This window comes from Moschus berezovskii, chromosome 22 (genome assembly GCF_049115385.1).
Source record: "Moschus berezovskii isolate FMDL1 chromosome 22, NW_MosBer_1.0, whole genome shotgun sequence".
Taxonomy (NCBI): Eukaryota; Metazoa; Chordata; class Mammalia; order Artiodactyla; family Moschidae; genus Moschus; species Moschus berezovskii.
In genome coordinates this window covers 13814801-13829745 of record NC_142481.1, presented here as the reverse complement: position 1 = coordinate 13829745, position 14945 = coordinate 13814801, and the positions used below count along the sequence as shown (strand labels likewise).

The window sequence follows — 14945 nt, the reverse complement described above, 5'->3', positions numbered from 1 at the left end:
AAGTGTTGGAACTTCAGCTTCAGCATGAGTCCTTCAAGTGAATAAGGGCTGCGGGCTGCCTAGTAAATTAGCAAAATCTTGAAAAAAATGATAATGCCTGGTGTTAGCAATGATGTGGTAAATTGAGGATAGAGTACATTTCAATAGGCTCTTAATTTACTTGTTCAGAAATGATTTATTGAGAATCCACTAGCTGCCAGGAATTTTTCCAAGCACTTTTTTTTTTTAATCTCCCAATATCCCAGTTGCCACAGTAAAGTTTCCAGCATTCAGAACTCTTTAAGAATAGTAACCAATTAAATCTTTCCCCCTAGAACACTACAAGTAGTTCTTGCACGCTAGGATTCATAAATGAACACACAGATCCAGAGAGGTGAATTCCTTATCCAGGATTACTCAATCTAGTAAGCAGGATGCAAACCCAGTTCTGCCTGAATCCAGAGCTGAGGCCCTTGACCACATATTGCAGTCTTCCCAGCAACTCTGTGGGGGTGTAAATACCCATATAAGAAAGGAGGAAACAGGAGCTCAAAGAGGTAAAGGTGGCCTGAGGTCCCATGGGGATCAAGCCTGAATTTGAAGTTGAATTTGTCTGACTCCAGACTGTGCCCTTAACTGCTGTGCTGTGAGATCCCAATATCCAGTGATTTCCAAGCCTCTGTATCCTCAACAATACCAGGGCACCAGGGCCTAAAAAGATAATGACAGCTAGTGACTTACGGCGGAGAAGGCAATGGCAAGCCACTCCAGTACTCTTGCCTAGAAAATCGCATGGACAGAGGAGCCTGGTGGGCTGCAGTCCATGGGGTCGGTACTAGTCGGACATGACTGAGCAACTTCACTTTCACTTTTCACTTTCACACATTGGAGAAGGAAATGGCAACCCACTCCAGTGTTCTTGCCTGGAGAATCCCAGGGACGGTGGAGCCTGGTCGGCTGCCGTCTATGGGGTCATACAGAGTTGGACCCGACTGAAGCAACTTAGCAGCAGCAGCAGCAGTGACTTATGACAGTTAGTGAGATGATGTGCCAGTGCTTTAGCCACAAGAACTAGTCAAACACCCAGTGAAGTGGGCATAATTATCTGCCTTTTTTCAAGTGAGAAAGCAGAGACAAAAAAGATTTGCCCAAGTTCACATAGTGAATCTGGCCAGAGCAGAATTTGAACTTGAGCCCTTCTGATTTCAGAGTCCTAATCTCTGCCCTTGTGCTGTGTCCATTCTAGAGGGGACAGAGAGAGAGTTAAGAAATAAACAATTAAAGAACAAGATATTTGGAGAATTATAAAGATTCATGCAAGGAAACCAAACCAGTCAAACCTAAAGGAAGTCAACCCTGAATATTCATTGGAAGGACTGATGCTGAAGCTGAAGCTCCAATGCTTTGGCCACCTGATGCAAAGAGCCGACTCACTGGAAAAGACCCTGATGCTGGGAAAGATTGACGGCAGGAGGAGAAGGGGATGACAGAGGATGAGATGGTTGGATGGCATCACTGACTCAATGGACACGAGTTTGAGCAAACTCAGGGAGATAGTGAAGGACAGGGAAGCATAGCGTGTTGCGGTCCAGGGGGTCACAAAGAGTCAGACACGACTTAGCGACTGAACAACAAAACAATGCAGGAGTGATCTGGTAGGGCATAACTGGGACTTGGGGGTGATTTTAGATCTTGTCATGACATTTTGAACTGGGCCCTCGAAGGGGATGAAAAGGATCTAGCCACAGGAAGAGTATATATGGGGGAGGGAAGGGAGGGTACAAAGCATTCCAGGCCAGGAGCACAGCCCAGGCAAAGGCCCTGAGGTATAAAGGGGCTTGATGTGGTCCTGAAGTGTAGCCCCACTCCTCGCTAACAGGTACTGTTTGAAGTGCTTCACGAATCATATCAATAACTCATTTGATTCTCACTGCACCCCTATCAGGTCGCTACTGTGCTATGATTGTGTGCATTTTACTGGTGGGGAAATAAGGCACAGAGAATGTTGCCAACCAAAGGGTACACAGCTCAGACCTGACTCTGAGCTTGACACTGTCTGGCAGTATCATCACTTGCTTGAAGGCACAGAACAAATTAAAAAAAAAAAATCCTTTGACAGTGCCTACAGATCTTAGTTCCCTGCCCACTGCATTGGCAGTATGGAGTCTTAACTACTGGACCACGAGGGAAGTCCTATAAATTTATTTTAGGATAAAATAGGTTTGACTCAGCACCTGGCTTATAGTACATGCTCAACTACTATTTATTGCATCCAACATATTATCTGATGACATAAGCCAACAGATTTCACACTCTTTGGTTCCAGAACCCTTTGCAAGCTTAAAACCAATTAAGGACCCCCAAAGAGCTTGATTAATGGAGTATATCTGTCAGTATTTACTATATTAGAAATTAATACTGAGTAATGTAAAACAGTAAGTCGTTAAAATAATAATAAACCTACTACGGTAACATAACATTTTAAATAAAGTGACTATTTTTCAAAACAAAAAAAAATATAGCAAGAAGAATGGTGTTGTTTTGCGTGTTTAAAAAATTATTATTTACTTTGGCTGTGCTGAGTCTTTGTTGAGGTGAGAGCTTCTCTAGTTGCCTATGTGGGATCTTAGTTCCCCCACCAGGGATAGAACCCGGCCCCCTGCACTGGGGGCTGGGAGTCTTATCCATTGGACCAGCAGGAAAGTCCCTGTTTTGCATTTTTGCACATCTCTTTAATGTCTGGTTTAAGGGAAGGCAGCTGAGTACTCAGGTCTGCTTCTGCAATCAGTCTTTTTCCTGTAGCTTCTGGAAATCTCCACAGTACACTCGGCAGAGAATGAAAGTGAAAAGGCAAATAGCGGCTTAGCATTTTGATGAAGATAGCTTTGCCCTCGCTCAGGTTACATTTTGAGAACCGCTGTTCTAAGCAAATGTGCCCGGCAGAGTCCGTTTTACACAGGCAGGAACTGGGGCTCGGGGAGATAAGGATGACATTCCAAGGTCACACAGTGGCTGGGTTCCACCCAGGGTCATGGGCCCTCCGCACCCAAGGCGGGGGGGCGGGTGTGCCTTACGCTACCCTGCTTCTCCTGGGCAGGTGGAACCGCATCGTGGAGCTGGTGGAACAGCGAAAGGAAGAGGTGAGCGCGGTGCTGCTGGTGGAGAACCACGTGCTGGAGGTGGCGGAGGTGCGCGCCCAGGTGCGCGAGAAGCGGAGGGCTGTGGAGAGCGCGCCCCGGGCGGGCGGCGCCCTGCAGTGGCGCCTTAGCGGCCTGGAGGCGGCTCTGCAAGCGCTAGAGCCGCGCCAGGCGGCCCTCCTGGAGGAGGCGGCCCTGCTGGCTGTGCGCTTCCCGGCTCAGGCTGCGCGGCTGCATCAGGGTGCGGAGGAACTGGGCGCCGAGTGGGGCGCGCTGGCCAGCGCGGCCCAGGCCTGTGGCGAGGCGGTGGCGGCGGCCGGACGCCTGCAGCGCTTCCTGCACGACCTAGACGCCTTCCTGGACTGGCTGGTGCGCGCCCAGGAGACGGCGGGCGGCGGCGAGGGGCCCCTGCCCCGCAGCCTGGAAGAGGCGGACGCGCTGCTGGCGCGCCACGCGGCTCTCAAGGAGGAAGTGGACCAGCGAGAGGAGGACTACGCGCGCATCGTGGCGGCCAGCGAGGCGCTGCTGGCGGGCGACGGCGCGGAGCTGGGCCCGGGGCTGGCGCTCGACGAGTGGCTGCCACACCTCGAACTCGGTTGGCACAAGCTGCTCGGCTTGTGGGAGGCGCGCAGGGAGGCGCTGGTCCAGGCGCACGTCTACCAGCTCTTTCTGCGCGACCTACGCCAGGCGCGAGCGGTGCTACGCAACCAGGTGCCCGCTTCGGGGGTTGGCACGTGTGGGGGTCTGAGGCCGCAGGGGATCTCGGGAACAGAAAACTGTATGGAGGAGTGTTTGCGGGGACCACTGGGTTCCTGGCGTATCTCATGCTGCGGGGGTGGGGGGGCGCGGGTATCTGGTATGAATAGCTGGGTTTGTGAATAATCCTGTGTGAACAAGTGTGGGTGTGTGTATAACAGAATTTGAGTATTACGATGGGGAGGAGGCTGTCTTAGTCTGTTAGAGGTGACTAAGAGTTTGTGGACTGTTCTGAGTGAGTAATGAACTTGGAGGATCTTTGGAGTGACTTCCTGGGTTTGTGGGTTATCTGGAAGGAAATAAGAGTATGAGTTTGATTGGTGATGGTTAATGGGGTTTAAAGAAGCTTTTGGGGGTATAACAGAGGATGAAGGTTATGGCAGGAACGTTCAGGTTGAGGGATTCTTGTGGTCAGTAAATGATTGTGGATTATGTGGCTGTGGGGGCCTGTATGCGCAAACTGTCTTCTTCTTGGGAATGGCAGATTGTCTGCACAGCGTCACTGTGTTTATTATGGCTTGAGGAATCAAGTGCCATGGTTATCCGGGAACAGCTGATCCAATCCAAGGATCTTTCTGAGATGGGAACCAAGTTTGAGGATTTGGACAAGAAAAAAAACCTAGTTTTCAGATTGTCCAGAGTAGGTACCAGCTTTTAGGAATCATTTTAGAAAACATGGGCTTCCCAGGCAGTGCTACTGGTAAAGAATCTGTCTGCCAATGCAGGAGATGCAAGAGACAAGGGTTCAATCCCTGGGTTGGGAAGATCCCCTGGAGGAGGAAATGGCAACCCACTCCAGTATTCTTGTCTGGGAAATCCCATGGAAATCTACCTGGCGGGCTACAGTCAGTGGGGTCACACAGTCAAACAGGACTGAGCAGGAGGACCTATCAGAAAGCATGAAGCCTGTGCTGGTATCAAGAGAAAGCTGGCTTAGATGGAGGATAATCTGGAGGAAAAGGCAGCAGGCCCCTGGAATCATGAGGTTACTAAACACTGCAGCTGAGGTGGCCTTGAGACACTCATTCTGACCCACCCATGTTACCAGTTAGAAAACTAACCCCAGAAAGGGAAAGAACTTCCTTGAAGTCACATGGCACCTGGGTAAGTCTTCATCAATTAATCAAATACTTACTGAGTGCCTCCTCTATATCAGGTACTTTTCTGGAGCTGAGCACAGAAGAAACAGAACACATGTGTGTATGTGTGTGTGTGTGTGTCGGTGGAGGAGATGGAGGAGATGATAAAAAAGTAACTGCATGTATAATGTCATGTCAGATATGTGCTATGAAGGGATTTCCTAGGTGACTCAGTGGGAAAGAATCCACCTGCCAAGCAGGAGACTCAGGTTCACTCCCTGGGTCGGGAAGATCCCCTGGAGAAGGGAATGGCAACCCACTCCAAAATTCTTGCCTGGAAAATCCCATGGACAGAGGAGCCTGGTGGGCTACAGTCCATGGGGTCGCAAAGAGTCGGACACAATTTAGGGATTAAAGAACAACAACAAATATGCTGTGAAAAATAATAAAGCAGAGTAAAGGGATAGCTGGGGGTGGGGTGGGGTGGAGAGGATGATATTTTTGACAAAAGGTCAGAGACCTGAGGAAAGTGAAAGAGCCAGCCATGGGGATATCTGGAGGGAACAGCATGGGACAAGGACCTGACTTGGGGCCACACCTGGCATGTTCAATGCTAGAACCTAGTGAGCAGGGGAGAGCAAAGTGGTGGCTGGGCAGGCTAGCGGCCCTCCCAGGTCCTGGATGGAGCAGGGCCGACCAGAGCCTCCCCCGTCCTCCGTCCCCAGGAGATGGCACTGTCAGGTCAGGAGCTGCCAGGCACCGTGGAGTCGGTGGAGGAGGCGCTGAAACGGCACCGCGATTTCCTCACCACGATGGAGCTGAACCAGCAGAAGATGCAGCTGGCCGTGCAGGCTGCCGAGGGCCTGCTGAGACAGGGCAACGCCTACGGGGAGCAGGCCCAGGAGGCTGTGACACGGCTGCTGGAGAAGTAGGTCCCTCAGACCCCAGGGGCCCAGGGGCTGGGATTCAGCACAGAGGAGGGGTGATGAGGCCAGAATTCCCTTCCCTTCCATCACATTTCTGCTTCTCTGTCTCTGTTTTTTTTGGCCGAGCCATGAGGCTTGTGGGATCTTGGTTCCCTGACCAGGGATCGAACCCGTGCTCCCTGCAGTGCAAGAGCTGAGTCCTAACCACTGGACCTCCCGGAAATTCTCTCTCTGTCTCTCTCTGATTTCTACTTAATTCCATATTGCTTTAGATTTGATTTAAATTGATGTTGGTGAAAAGGTAATTTGTGGTTGATAACCCCAAAGCTGCAGAAGTACATACTATGAAAAGTTTCTCTCCCAAGCCTGCCCTCTGCCTGGAATAGCAGGACTGGTTGTTACAAGGTTAACATCTACTGTGTGTCAAGCACTGTTCTAGGCCCTGGGCAAATAGCAACCCCTCCCTTCCCAAGAAACATTCCAGCCCTCAAGCAGTGACAGGGAGGCCTGGCGAGCTGCAGTCTGTGGGGTTGAGAAGAGTCACCATGGGGTTGCAAAGAATCGGACACCACTTAGCGACTGAACAACAACAGCACCAAGCCAAGTCCTTTATCGGATTTCCTTCAGGCCTGTTTCTGTCTGTCTGTCGTCACTTCTTCTACTCGTCCTCGAGACCCCAGCTTTCACCTCTCTGGCATGAGTGAGACAGGAAGAGAGCCTAATACTGCCCTGTCTTTTGCCTCCTGATGGAAATCATACCCCATCCCTCCACTACCATCCAGAGTCCTGAGACCCCAGCCCCTCATCTCTCTGGCTTTGGCATCCTTTTCCCCTAAATTCATTTGGGGAATGGATGGTGGAGTTTCCTAAAGGAAACTTGTATGGGGATTCTCATCCTGAGGAAACAAATTCATGATCTAGTATCCCCAACTCCAGGCCTGGCACCTTCTTTCTTTTACTCCATGTTTCCTTTTTTTAAAAAAATTGTATTGGCTTTGTTTATTTGGCTGTATCGGGACTTAGTTGCCACACACAGGATCTTCACTGCATGGCATGGACTCTGTAGTTGTGGCACACGGGTTTAGCTCCTTCAAGTCATGTGGGAATCTTAGTTGCCTAACCACGGATCGAACTTAAATCCCCTGCATTGCAGGGCAGACTCTTAACTGCTGGACCACCAGGGAAGTCCTTCACATTTCTTGAGTATCTACTCTCCGCCAGGCTCTGCAGAATCAGGAGGAGGAGGAGCCTGGGGGGCTGTTCTTTTGAGTCGCGCCTTTCTTCCTTTAAAGTCATTACTTGCTTCTTTCGTTCTATTCTTTATTCATTTATTCTTCAGCCAATTAAACAGGGACTGAGTCCATGCTGTGTTCCCGGCTCCATGTAGGGCAGTGCCGGGCATCCCCTGGTAATCGGGTCAGAACGTGATTCCATCCCTCATAGAGCTCTCATGCCATTTGGCAAGGATGGCCAAGAATGGTCAGGGCCAGGCTGGGGGAAGCATGAGCAGAATGGGCAGGTCCGGGATGGAAGAGGTGCAGGGGTCTGGGGGAGCCCTGGGGTCAGACAGCGCAGGGTCCCAGTCCCAACCCTTCCTGTCCACCTGTGAGATTCAGGGCAAGTCACTTCTCTCTCCCCATGGGGCTCACCTCGCCTGGAACCTGGCCCTGCCCTGCGTGAAAAGATGTTCTTGCGTTTTGTCTGCATTTGGCACAGAAGGCTCAGAGAGGGGAACAGACTGGCCAGAGGTCACAGCTGTTTTCTCACCCTCCAGGAGACAAAGGGTTTCTCTCATCCCTGGGACAAGTTGGCTGGTGAAGGCCTGGAGGGACTGAGTTCAGTTCCATTTCAGAGGCATTTCCTGTTTCCTGAGCTGAATCTGGGCAGGAAGGGGTCCATATTCTGCTCGCCTCTGGCCCTTCGTGCTCCTCCATTCAGCTGTGTGCTTGGTTACCTCTCTAACTCCCTCTCACACACTCCATCTCTGCCTCCATCTCTCTGTAATCTGTGCATCCGTCTCCTTCTCTCTCCCTGTTTTTTCTACTCATATCTACATCTGTCTTTTCTGCTGCCTCTCTCTTTTTACTTCTGCTCCTGCCCTCCCTCTTTCTGCCTGTGTCTCTTTCTCTGTCTTTTAAAATTAATTAATTTTTGGCTGTGCCGGGTCTTCATTGCTGCTCATGGGCTGCTCTTGTTGCAGAGCACAAGCTCTAGAGAGAGGGCTCAGTAGTTTCCGTGCATGGGCTTAGTTGCTCCGTGGTATGTGGAATCTTCCTAGCCCAGGGATCAAAGCTGTGTCCCCTGCATTAGCAGGCAGATTCTTAACCACTGGGCCACGAGAGAAGTCCCCTCTGTGTCTCTCTTGCTTTCTTTCACTCATCAAATATGTATTGAGCACCTACTGTGTGCCAGGCCCCTTTTTTAGGTATTGGGAAATACAGGGGTGAGTAAAACAGATAAAAATTTCTGCCCTCGTGGAATGACATCCTATGGGGGAGACAGACAGGATAAATACAGGATATATACAGTGTTTTGGATGGTGTTAAGTGCAAAGTAGAACGTTAAAGAAGAAAAGAAAGCCAGAAAGTGTTGGGCAGCGGTCAGGAGGGATCTTGCTAAAAAGGTGACATTTAAGTACACTTTGAGGGGAAGAGCGTTCCAGGCAGAGGAAACAGTCAATGCCAGCCAACGCTCTGAGCTGAGAGTTGTTTGTTGAAGGCACAGCAAAGTGGGACCCTTTCAGCCCGCTCTGCCAGGCCTCTTGGGCGCTTTGCCTGCACTGCAGGCAGGAGGCCAGGCTGCCTGGGGCTGTGATGCCTGCTGGCTCTGGGTTGGCGGGGACTGGGTCCAGCCTGGCCAGTTCACTTAGACCAAGAGCCTGCCTCTCTTTGCCTCCCTGTGGCTCCATTCCTGCTCTAGCCATGCCCTGCTTTCACCCCTCTTTCCAGCTCTGTTGCAGCTTTCTGTCTGGCTGGCTGTGTCTAACTGGTGGCCTCTTGCCGCTTCTCTACCTGTCCCTTTCAGGGCTCTCCCTCCCAAGACTCCCTCAGCCACCTTCTTTCCCTCTGCTTCTTTGTCTATGAAGTTCTCTTGCTCTCGGTCTCTCTGGCACTACCCCTGCTTCATCTCTTTCCTTTTTCTCTATCTTTTCCTATTTTCTCTATCTCTGGGCCTCTTTCTCGTTCTCTCCGGAGCCTCTGTCAATCACTCTTTCTCGGGGTCTCTGTTTCTCTCTGTCTCTGGCCTTGTGTGTGTTTCTGTTCATCTCTCTAGGCACTTGCATCCTTCTCTGTCTCTCCGAGTCAGTCTGCCTCTCCCTCCTGGTCTTTCTCTCGAGGTGTCTCTTCTCTGAGTTTTTGTCTCCCTCGATATCTCTCAGTCTGTCTGTAGATCTCTGTCATCTCTCTCTGTGGGGTTATGTCTGTGTCTAAGTATCTGTATTTCTTTCTTTCCAGATATCTACCTGTCTCTGCCCCTCTCTCCCTCCCCTCTGTCCTCTCCAGCTCTGTCTCTGGCTTTGCCCCCACTGATGTTTCTCTGCCTTTCCTCATATCCCCACTTTGCTCTCTCCTCTTCCTCGCTCGTACATATGCCCCAGATTCCTAGCCCTGCCAAGTTCGATGCCCTCACAGCCCTGATGCTAGAGCCCCCAAACTCAGGCTTCCCCCAACTCCTATCTCCTCATCCCCAGGAGCCAAGAAAATCAACTACGGGCCCAGCAATGGATGCAGAAGCTACACGACCAGCTTGGGCTGCAGCACTTCCTCCGAGACTGCCACGAGGTAGGAACTCTAGCTGAAATCCAGCTGTGCTGCGCACCGGGACTTCTTCGCTAGGGAGGGAAGTGCTCCAGGGCAGAGGCGTGGTGGGGGCAGGGACGCCCCGTCTAAGTGGGTCGAGGAGCGATGTTCACCTGGCACCGCCAGGAGGCGTGCGCATCCCGGCCTCAGTGCGCATGCTCCTCAAGCCCTCCGCCCACGCGGGCGCGGGGTGGGGGGGATGGAGGGAGGGGCCTTGGGCGCCCCTGGCAACGGCGCGTGTCCGCGCCTAAGGGTCCCGCGGGGACGCGCGCTGATCTCACCTTTCCCGCAGGAGATTCGTGAGAAGTGCTTTGCTGGGGAGAGGGACCAGAGACAAGGAGAGGGGTATGCGGGGAGGCGCGGGTGAACCAGAAATCCAGAGGGCAGCTTCGGTCAGAGGTGGTCCAGGACCAAGACTTCACCCCTTTAATAGTGTCCAGGAATCAAGCTCTGCCCCTTTGGAGATAATCTGCACACCCGTTAGGATCTCCCCAAAACAGAGGTGGTCTAGATCCCCTTCTTCGTCAGAGACGACTCAGGAGATAATGTTCTTTCTCTACTTCCCTTGCATTCCATAGAAACTATGCTGGACTCTGACCCCATAAGAGATGGCCCCGTGAGAGATGGCCCAGTAAACATTTTCCTAATCCCAAACAGAGATGATCCTGGTCTCACCTATCTACCTGGACCCGGGATAATTAGCAACTCCTCCACGAAGACACAGTTCAAGTTTCCTGCAACCAAAGATGGTTCAGGAACCAGGTCCCAGTCCCCCCAGTAAAAGATGATTTGATTCCCGCCATGGTGACCCCCCGTGTTCCACTCCCTCCCCTCCATGAAATGGTTAAGGGCTTCCATCCTCTCCTCCAACTCAAGTTCATTAGAGATGGGTCTGGGACTCGAACCCACTAGAGATAGGTTCAGGAACCCCCTGTCCCCTGCCTTTTTCCCACTGGGAGATTATTCTGGACTGAAGTGTTGTAAGAATCCAGGCCCCCTCCCACATTTTCCACTCCTGTATAGCTGAGGTAGCCAGGAATCTGAGCCCCTTCCCATCAGAGATGATTCAGAAGCCCACCCCACCTCACCCCCCTCACATCGCTGAGGTAGGCCAGGCTCCAGACTACCCCCCAGCCCCTCTCCCCCGCTGATTGGCCCTGGAGCCCCTTCCGCCTCTCGTTAGATTGTTCTGGACCAAGCCAAATCATCTGAGATGGCGCAGAACCCCCGCCCCCCACCCCACGCTTTAGGGAGGGTGATGATTTCTTCTCCACCCGCATCTGGGGCCCGGCAGGGAGGCGGGCACCGAGGCAGGCAGGGGGCGCGCGCGGGCGGGCGCGCTGCCGCGGCGCGGGGGCGGGGAGGGGGCGCGCGTCCGCCGGAGACTCAGCCGTCACCACCGCTGCCGCCGCCGTCGCAGTGGAGGGGCGAGAACCCGCCCGCCCGCCGCAGGGACGCCCCATCAACGCCTCCGCCACTTCAGGTCTCGGGGGCGCCTAGGGGAGGGGGCTGATGCGCGCCCCCGCTGAGGCGGGCGGGGGGAGGGGGCTTGGGCGCGTGCTCGCCCGCCCGCCGCGGGAGGGAGGGAGGGGCGTCGGCGGCGCGGGGGTGGGTCGGCTGGGCGCTGGGCGCTGGGCGCTGGGACCCCAGCCCCGGGGAGGGGCCCAGATGCGGGGAGCTGTCCGCGGTGCTGCTGCGGGTGGGACTGAGGGGCCGGGTCCCAAGGGTTAGTATCGGAGACAGGGGACTTCTAAGGCTACTCCTGGGGTAGTGTGGGTTTGCCCTGGGGATTAAGGGGGTCCCAACCTCTCTAGGGGCCTCTTCTCTGGGTAGTGGGGCATCTGAGATTTGCGCTGAGGTTGGGGGTCTCTCAACCTTTGAAGGGATTCTTCCCTGGTTCTTGCGGAATCAATCAGCCGTAGATGAAGGGGGCAAGTCACTTTTGCCGGGATCTGCCTTGGGCGATGAGGGTCTTGGACTTGCTCTGGGTTTGGAGTGCTCCGACTTTGGGGGCTTTTCCCTCAGGTCATTTGGGACTCTGGCTTTGCCTTCAGTGATGGGGGGTCAGTCACTTTGGGGGGGCTTTACTTTGATGACGGAGTATCTCTCCTTCAGGGTCTTTGCTTTCCCTGTGAGCTGTGACTGCCATTGGCAAACTCTTCCCTGCTTATGTCGGGAATCTGTGAATAGCGTTGGAGGATTCAGCGTTTGACTTGGCTTGTGTGTGTGTGTGTCTGTGTATGTATGAAGGAGTCTGAAACTGTCCTGGACCCCTGAGGAGCACATGCCCAGGGGACAGAGTGGTGTTTGGCCGACTGGGAATTTGTCCTTGGCTATGACTGCAAGCTAGAGTCCATGGGTTGTTTTTTTTTTCCAAAAGGGAGGAGGAGGATCTTGTGACTAAGGGGGGAGGAGAAAGGGGAGGAGCAAACTGTCCAGGTGCCAGGTTTGGTCATGAGTGGGGAGGTTCCTGTTTGAGGGACAAGTCTTATTGGAAGGGAAGGGTGGCTCAGAAAGCAGCCTTGTGATTGGTCCTGCTGAGGGTAGTGAGAAGGGCCCACTCCTGTTGCTTGCGTTTGGATGACTGATTTTGTTGGGAAGTGGGGGCACTAGAACTGGGTTTGGTTTGGGAGGGGGGTTGGCTACAGAAGTTCTCTCTGGTCCATATTGGAGAGTCTGATCCTAGATTTGTAGTATCTCCTTTGGGGCAGACTCATTTGGGGAGCCAGAAGGTAGCCCTGATGCTTGCATTGGGGGGGTTGGCTTTGGTTGGGGGCTAGAACTCATCATGGTCTTGGGAAGCTGTAGTCTTGGCCTGAATCCTCAAGGCTGGATCTGGGGAGTCCTGTGGGCTCATTAGCGAGGGTGGATCTGGGTTGCAGGGCACAGCTCTACCCCAGATGGGAGGGATGGTTTGGAGGGAACTAGACTTGGCACTGGGGCTTCCCAGGTGGTGCTACTGGTAAGGAATCCACCTGCCAATGCAGGAGATGCAAGAGACACAGGTTCCATCTCTGGGTTGGGAAGATCCCCTGGAGCAGGAAGTGGCAACTCCAGTATTCTCGCCTGGGAAATCCCATGGGCAGAGGAGCCTGGGGGGCTACAGTCTGTGGGGGCCATAAAGAGTCAGGCACGACTGACCACAAGCACACAGACTTGGCACTAGTTGGGAGCTTTTTTAGGGATTCATCTAGCCATATCGGGGGTCTGGGTTTAGATATGGGGCCTTCACTTGATACCTTTGGGGATGATTTGGATATCTTGAATTGGTCCTTATTAGAGGTGCTGAGAGGAACTGAAGGATCTAAGTATTTCTGGGGGTGGGGTGCAAGGCTGAATTGGGGATGAACTGAATTAGGTTGGAGGGCTTGTTTAGGAGGTTTGGTTTGGCTATGGGTAGGAAGACTGGTCTAGGAACCCTGCCTTGGAGCTTAGGGCTTATGGGGAGTTGAGAAGGGCTGTCCTGAGGACAGGGGCTAAGGGATGAGGCATTCTGGAAAGCCTTTCATCCATCCTCTACTCCCTAGAAGAGGGCTTAAGCTGTCCTGACCACCGCCCCCCCGCCTGCCATGAAGGTCTTACTTGCAAAGATTCTTCCATCCCACCCTTTTCTCCTTCCCCAATCCTAGAAGCCTAGCCCCCCCCAAAACTGGGGACATCATGGTGGGGATGGGGGGCTATGCTAGGTTGTGGAGAACTGGCTGAGCCCCTTCCCCTGTCCTGCACAGCTGGATGGCTGGATCCATGAGAAGATGCTGATGGCGCGGGACGGCACACGGGAAGACGGCCACAAGCTGCATAAGAGATGGCTCCGGCACCAGGCATTCATGGCCGAGCTGGCTCAGAATAAGGAGTGGCTGGAGAAGATTGAGAGGGTGAGGATTCAGAAAGCCCCTCTGCCTCTGCCCAGGATCAGGGGCCTCCAGGGAACTCACGTCTCACCTCCTTCACACTCCACTGCCAGCCTGCATTTCTCATACCTTTGAACTGCTTCAGGTCATTTCCATGCCTGTGGCCTTGAGTAATTCATGTAACCTCTTTGGGCTTCAGTTTTCCCATCTGTAAAATGGCCAGCATCTCTTCTGAATGGCTGTTAAATATTTCACCCCTTCCTATAATCTCTTTGCCAGGCTTCCTTCCACACCATTTGGAGCATTTGCAGTAGGAAGTCAGATAGTCAGGGTGAGGCAACCCCAGGAAGCTAGGGTTAAAGTGAACACTGGACTTCCAGGGACAACCCAGGGTTCTCATTCTGTCTATACCTGTTACCAGCTCTGGGGCCTTGAGGAATTGTGTTAACTTCTTTGAGCCTCAGTTTGCTCTGCTGTATTTTCATTTTTTATTATTTTTTACTGAAGTATCATTGATTTACAACATTGTGTTAGTTTTTGGTGTACAGCAAGGTGATTCAGTTATGTATATATATATACATACATAGATGTATATGTATTTTTTCTTATGGTTTATTACGGGATATTGAATCTAGTACCCTGTTCTATCCAATAGACCTTGCTCTACTTTATTTTTTTAATTTTATTTTTAACACCAAAAACGTTTTGTATTGGGGTGTAGCCAGTTAATAAATATTGTGAGTTTCAGGTGAACAGTGAAGGGGCTCAGCCATGTGTATTATGCTATACCTTAAAATTAAGGAAATAATAACTTCCCTGGGCTCTTGTGTATGTAAAGTACTAACACAAGACCAGGCACCTAGGAGCTGTCATTGCTGTGGTGTTGTTATTTTTAATATGTAATATGATATAAGTGGCTCTAGACCAACATATGTGGGAGCTTGACTTCACTCTTGGGGGGACCCAGGTCGATTTTTGCTGTAAACATCAACCCCCAAAACTGCCCCTAGACCTGCAACCCTGTATCCTCCCACCACTCTAACTCAAATAGAGACAGCCAGGTGGGTCTTAAACCCTTAAATGGTCACTGGAGCCCCATAAATGGGGGCACGGGCAAAGCCATGCTCCTTGACTTGGAGTTTCACAGAGGTTTGTTCTCTCCGCCTCTCTCCCCCTCTGTCTCTTACTTCTGCCTCTCTCTGGCTTATGGTCCTCTTGCCATGTTTGTAATTTGCTACATATCTGCGTCCATCACTTTGCTTCCTCCCTGTCTCCTTCCCATGCCTCGGTGTGTCTCTCTGCCTCCTTCCCACACCACTGTCTGTCTGTCCGTCCCTCCTCGTCTCTCTTCCCATGCCTGGAGCTTTCTCTGCATCGACCTCCCATGTCTTTGTCTCTCTGTGTGCCCTCAACTCCT

General features: G+C 52.3%; 1 protein-coding gene across 1 annotated transcript in view; it reads left to right on the top strand.

The window, feature by feature from the left end:
- Positions 1 to 14945, top strand: part of SPTBN4 (spectrin beta, non-erythrocytic 4) — an 80763-nt gene that overhangs the window by 32790 nt on the left and 33028 nt on the right. Inside the window, exons 19-22 of the mRNA XM_055412129.2 lie at positions 3077 to 3827; positions 5677 to 5879; positions 9569 to 9659; positions 13406 to 13552. Of these exons, the coding sequence (XP_055268104.2) occupies positions 3077 to 3827; positions 5677 to 5879; positions 9569 to 9659; positions 13406 to 13552 (1192 nt within the window). The remainder of the gene's footprint in view (positions 1 to 3076; positions 3828 to 5676; positions 5880 to 9568; positions 9660 to 13405; positions 13553 to 14945) is intronic.